This window comes from Danio rerio, chromosome 14 (genome assembly GCF_052040795.2).
Source record: "Danio rerio strain M-AB ecotype USA chromosome 14, GRCz13ab, whole genome shotgun sequence".
Classification (NCBI taxonomy): Eukaryota; Metazoa; Chordata; class Actinopteri; order Cypriniformes; family Danionidae; genus Danio; species Danio rerio.
This window is the reverse complement of record NC_141034.1, coordinates 37,590,001-37,596,284: the sequence shown is the minus strand read 5'-3', so window position 1 is coordinate 37,596,284 and position 6,284 is coordinate 37,590,001. Positions and strand designations below refer to the sequence as shown.

General features: G+C 36.6%; 1 protein-coding gene and 1 long non-coding RNA gene across 2 annotated transcripts in view; both read left to right on the top strand.

Annotated features, from left to right (window-relative positions):
* Window positions 1-6,284, top strand: part of LOC147840846 (uncharacterized) — a 69,084-nt gene that overhangs the window by 27,441 nt on the left and 35,359 nt on the right. The window lies entirely within an intron of this gene.
* The window catches only part of nkap (NFKB activating protein), a 7,860-nt gene continuing 3,937 nt past the window's right edge, over window positions 2,362-6,284 (top strand). The window contains 4 exon segments of the mRNA NM_001003414.1: window positions 2,362-2,930; window positions 3,574-3,654; window positions 5,410-5,474; window positions 5,564-5,662. Of these exon segments, the coding sequence (NP_001003414.1) occupies window positions 2,623-2,930; window positions 3,574-3,654; window positions 5,410-5,474; window positions 5,564-5,662 (553 nt within the window). The 5' untranslated portion in view covers window positions 2,362-2,622.

Sequence of the window (6,284 nt, the reverse complement as noted above, 5' to 3'; positions counted from 1 at the left end):
GCGCATGACATTCTGACAGACGTGTGAGGAATGATAATGAGCCCAGAAGAGACTATTGAAAATGTACTTAGATCTATTACAAGTATAAATATATGCTTAGAGAAAACAAATACACAATGCACTGCTATAAAACCGTTTAAAATAAATAAAAATAAAGCATTCAGATATTCTGAATTTCTTATCATATTTTACTAATTTAAAAACACATTCCCTTTTCATGTCTTATCCGTGAAAAAGAAATCTGTTTTATAAATGAAGAACATTTAAACAAGTTTTTTTTCTTATTAATATTTACCCTCATTATAAATCTTAGTCACTTATGAAAGATGCAAACTTAATAGTTGTTTGGAATTACCACTTTATAATTATTGTTTATATACATACCCACACACACACAAACACACACACACACACACACACACACACACACACACACACACATATATATATATATATATATATATATATATATATATATATATATATATATATATATATATATATATATATATATTCACACACACACACACACACAAAATAATAGTGAAATAATAAATAAAACAAAATTATAACCAAAGCATATAAAAGCTGGAAAGTGCTTACAACACAGATCAGAGGTCCCCAAAACTAAAGTTGACTAAAGTTGGCCTGTTGTAACTTCTGATTTGGCCCAACATCCCATCTGAGAAGAGAGTGAGGATGATGGAGAGGGTTGGGGTTTTATTGCTGAGCAACAAAAAAGCAGACTGGAATTTAATGTTTTAAATTAAATATTGTAAATGAATCAAAGGTTTTAAAACATAAATACTGTCACTCGACAAATAGAGGACTATGCAGAAGACCTCGGCGAGCAAATCAAGGCAAAAACTAGAGTAACTCCATTCTGTTATAGATTAGATTGTTTTAGTTTTTACTTTAATAAGCTAATTTTAAAATGTATAGGATATATATACTGCTTTAGTTAATATAAAACAACGTTTTGTAGTTATTTTTAAATATTATTAAATAAATTATGAAATTACTCATGGTAACTATAATTACCTTTAGCCCACTCCTCAGTTAAAATAGTAGGTTTAAAAATACCCCAACATATATCCCAACCATTGGTTATTGTAGCACCTACGCAACTATGGGTTATTTGAACTTAAATGATTTAACCCAATGCATTGGGTTATTATGATTAAATGTTATTTGTTTCATTGTGGTATTACTATTGCTACTATTATTAGTTCTACTATTATTTTATAATTATGGCTGAGTAAATAAATAACATTACGCACCCATATTAATACAGCTGTTTGGTGACAGTTAAATCAGTTAGATGGTAAAATTAAAAATTTTCCAAAAATTCAAAATAACCCAAAAATGTTCAAAATAACCCAAGAAAGCAAAAGATATTTAACCCAACTGGTTAAGTCATTAATAAATAACCCAATAAAGGTTAAAATTAACCCAACATAGCAACAAATATTTTTTTACTTAACCATTCGGTTAAATAAATTGCTTAACGTTTTCTTGGAGTGTAGCCTTCATAAAGTTTGGTTTTTGGCCCTTCAAAGTTTGGGCACCCCTGCTATAGATTAAAGAAGAGCTTCTGATTCTCAGGATAGCTTTTAGGTTTTGAGTTAAAATTCTAGATTATAAAATGCTTAAATTTACTCTAAAATTGTGACACACGGTTGCCTCTGGAATGGTATTGTCTGTACAAAAAAGACAGATTAATTCTGCTCAGAGGTGGAATAAATACCTTTACGCAGCAATTACCGCATTCCAGCTGCAACCCAGTACTGAGAGAAACATCCATAACGTTACACACTCATTTACAGATATACACTATGGACAATTTCATTCATTCATTTATTTTCTTTGCAGCTTAGTCTATTTGTTAATCAGGGGTCGCCACAGCGTAATGAACCGCCAACTTATCCAGCATATGTTTTACGCAGCGGATGCCCTTCCAGCTGCAACCCAGCACTGAGAAACACCCATACACTCTCATTCACACACATACACTACTACCAATTTAGTTTATTCAGCTTGGACTGTGGGGGAAACCCACTCGAACTCGGTGGAAACATGTAAACTCAGAACATAGAAATGCCAACTGACCCAGCAAAAAGGTTAAAAACACCAAAGAAATTTCGTTTCCTAAATAAAAAGTGCAATTTTCACAAATTTTTATTCTCTTTCAAAAGGCACTCGCCAAAAAAGATTGAAGTGCCTTTTTGGTGTCAAAATAAAAGGTTTAATGTCTTCCATGTCACCAGGGGGCGATACTGAGCAGGCTTCGCGCCAATGAGATGTACGTCACATTAGAAGAATTTAGCGTAGCGGAAACATAAACACAAGCAGGCTAAAGTTCAGCGTTGCTAGTGTGTATGTTTTGCGTTTAAGTTGTCTTTAGGTTTCACGGTGTGTCTCAACACATTCATAATATTCCTAACTAAGTATTTTGTCGCAGTGCTAAAAGTGATTTAAAACCGCTGTTTGCTAACGTACAAATCTAGCTGGATTAGCTTGGCTCGTTCTTGGTGAACTGCGACATGACTAGCAAAACGTAACCAATACGTCCCTTTTAACAGAACAAAATAAGGGAATCAAAGACGTCGTTATAGTGTAGTAATGCCTGAGCTAGACGTAAAGCATTCAGGCTCGGTGAGCCCGAGGAGACGCAGACACAGCCGCTCCAGCAGCCGATCCCCGGACCGAGCACTGAAGAACCACAGACACAACCATGAAGACGAGCACAAATCACGACACGGCGACAAAGACCGCAGCAGAAACCGCTTCCGAATGGCGTATTCCCGCAGTCGCTCGAGGTCAAGGGAAAGGGACCGACAGACCTGGTCGGACAGAGATCACGGATTCTCCGATTACTATGAAAAAAGAGACGACGCTCAACGACAGAGACAAGAAGCCTTCATCGCGAGGTCAGAGAGACTCTCATTATACTTCTTCTAAAAGTATATGTTAATAGCAGGAAAATATCCTCTGTTTACCCGTAAAAGGGTTCCATAGGATGCTCACAAATGTCCTCACCGTTTATTGACACTCACGTGGTGCTGATATTTTATAAATTTCCTTCTCCTGTTAAACACAAAACTAGATATTTTGAAGAAAGCTGGCTAATACTTCCCTTCTTAGACTTTACAGACCTGAAACTTGCCTATAGCACTTATTCATTGTTGTTCTTGGTTGTGTAAATTGCTTCTTTGTCCTCATTTGTAAGTCGCTTTGGATAAAAGCGTCTGCTAAATGTAAATGAATGACACGTTTTCCAGCATTCATCAGTATACTATTTTTATGTTTAACATAAGAAACTCGGGTTTCTTCTAGAGGAAGATAAGTAAATGATGACAGAATTATAATTTTTACGGTGAACTATTGCCTTAAATGTCACAGCACTTTTTTCAGCTCACAACTTAACAGTTCAAAGTAATATATGATGTGATTTGATATGGTTTGTCAAGGAAAGTTCAAGTTTAGACCAAAAAAAATTTAACAGACATGGTGACAGTTAAGGAGTTAAATTTGAGGATGCACATTTAAGCATGACTTCTGTTTTTCTTTAAGGCGTCTGCAGGAACGAGAGAGAATTGGTGAAATCGGATGTCCAGAGGTTTGGGGATACTCTCCAAGAGTCAGAGAACCAGAGTGAGTACATATTCAATACAACACAGACAAGTTTGCATCCACCTAAATTATGCACATTTTATGATATTACATTATAAAGTGCTGTGTGATGAGCATAACAATTTTGTCTGCTCAATTGTATTGTATATTCTACGATGGAAAGACATTTGCAGGTAGATGATGTGACTATATGACAAATCAGTCAACCAATCACATCTTATGCCATCTCAAATGTGGGTTTATTAATTGTGGAAACACCTGAGTAAAAGGCCAGCCTTAAAGGGTCACGAAACACCAAAACACATTTTTTGAGCTGTTGACAGTGGTATATGTGTCCCACACTGCTAAAAACACTATTAGGACACCTATATTTCACTAAAAAGTGTAAATTGGTTGTTTTTACGTTATTTCAAGCAAATTCGTACTTCCTGTTTAAAAAGAATTTTTGAAGCTGCGTCACGGTCATGACATAATAGCGTGTATTCCAGCGTGCAGACTGGGCGTCTGTGCCAGAGTGAGTCTTATTACGTCTTACAGTGTGATACATTAATGCATGAGTAAGGCTGGGTTCAAACCAATCAGCGCGCTCTGCTGTGCAACTTCATTAATATTCATTTGTGTCACCGTGCTTACACCACAAAGACGCCACGTTGTGTTGGCAAAACAAGCGTGAAGTGTTGCTTTTATAGTTTGCTGCCGTTAAGTTTCGTTTTCATTTTCTCTCTGTGAGAGCTTATCTGGATCACGTGTGGATTACAGTGTACGTGACGCTCGACAACAATAACTTACGTGTCTAAGGGGGATTATTGTTTACCTGAGAGCTGTTCTCATCTGCAAACGCTGAAATCTGGATTCGCTTGTAGTATTCTCTCCATATAGTTGCGGCTCTAGTTGCTGGTGATTGTCCTGTCTCTACAGATTTGGTAAGTGAGCGACCAGTGCTCTTTGTTTATTCAGTTTGTTTGTATCGAATTAAGTTACTATTGCACTGAGTGCAGAAATGTTAGCACCGCATTTTGTGACCGGAATAACACACGCGGCTTTCTGACACTACCTGCCGTATGCATCTAAGTTTCCGGGAAATGCGGAGGTTTTTTTTCTCTCATTCGCCATGCGGTATCAAACATTGCATGAAAAATACACGCTTAGATCAGTTCCTCGAATCAAATATCTCGTTTGTCGCGAGGGGCATGAATGAATTCCCTGAATGAAAGAGCCAAACTGCGGTTAAAGTCCAACATTTAATAATTTGGCAAATAATTCGACTACAGATGTCCATGTAGGTTAAACACCATCACTTTCTCCTGTCTGTGTGGGTGTGTATTTTGACTCTGAAACTCGCGCGTGCACAAATAGACACTCCCACACCATCCCACTTTAGATCCTCCGACACTCCCCCCTAAACAGAGCTGGACACGCCCACTTTTCTGACTTTTTCCAAAGTAGAGGTGTGAAAACACCCTGCTAAAACGAGGGGGTTTCATGGCCCTTTAAGGTTATTTTCTAGTTACTCCCTAGAAGACAATCAGTTTTACAAACATCTGACTGAGGCTCAAGTTATCTAATATCTATAAGTAAAGAATCACAGTGGCTTTTTCTATCAAAGCAACTTCAGCTTTTGTTACTAGTTAAGAATATTTATCATGAATTTACTATTTTCTTTCCTCCAACTTTACTTGTCAAACACAATAGTAAGAATTGACCCTGGTCTGTTTACAATAATAAATGGATAATACTGAAAACCTAGTAATGTTTTCATCTGCTTTCTTGTAATAGTTCAGATGAACACACTCCTGTAGAAGAGGACGTGAAGAACAGCAGCTCTGATTCAAGTTCAGAGGGTAAATGATTCTTTAATATCTTAGTGCTTGAAAACATCAAATTGAAGGTTTTTAATAAACATTATCAATGGCTGCTATCGTGTTCACAGAGGAAAAGAAGAAAAAGAAAAAGAAGAAAAAAAAGAAGTCCAAGAAGAGGAAAAACAGGAAGCAGTCAGAAGACAGCGAGTCAGAAAGTGATTCTGAAGGTTTGGGATTTTTTTTCTGGAACAAATTTTATGAAAGATCATCTGAGAGTTGTCCCCGCCCAAAAAATAAAATGAAAGAAAATTGCATTCTCTACTGTGAAATATATGTAATACCTAAAAATAATTACCTGAATAAACAAACAAATGCATTTAGAAACAGTTGAGTTTTCCCTCCCCTTCCTCACATTGATTTGGCCCACTGCCTGCTTCCCCAGTTCATCTCACCTACTCGACACGCATGAGTCAGGTGTGCAGCTGCAGCTCAATTAATGTTGAACTCCATAAAACTCGAAATAAAGTGTTTCTTCTTAATGAGGTTGATGCAAACGCATTGATAAATTAATTAAAGCAAAAATGCTGGTTACCCATGTAATTTCCCATGAATCTGCTTCATTAATGATTTAAAATATTACTTGTATAATTAACGTTAGCTTGTTTACAATAGCTTGTTACACAGTGTACTGCAACGAACACACCGACCAAAGCTGTTCCCCATGCATTGTTTTATTTGTTATGACTTGGGATACTTTTAACTTTAACGGCCACAATTGGCATGTTATTTAGCTGTGAGCACTGCGCTACATCTGAACTGACCCCACTGTATTTTTTGTATAATCCATTT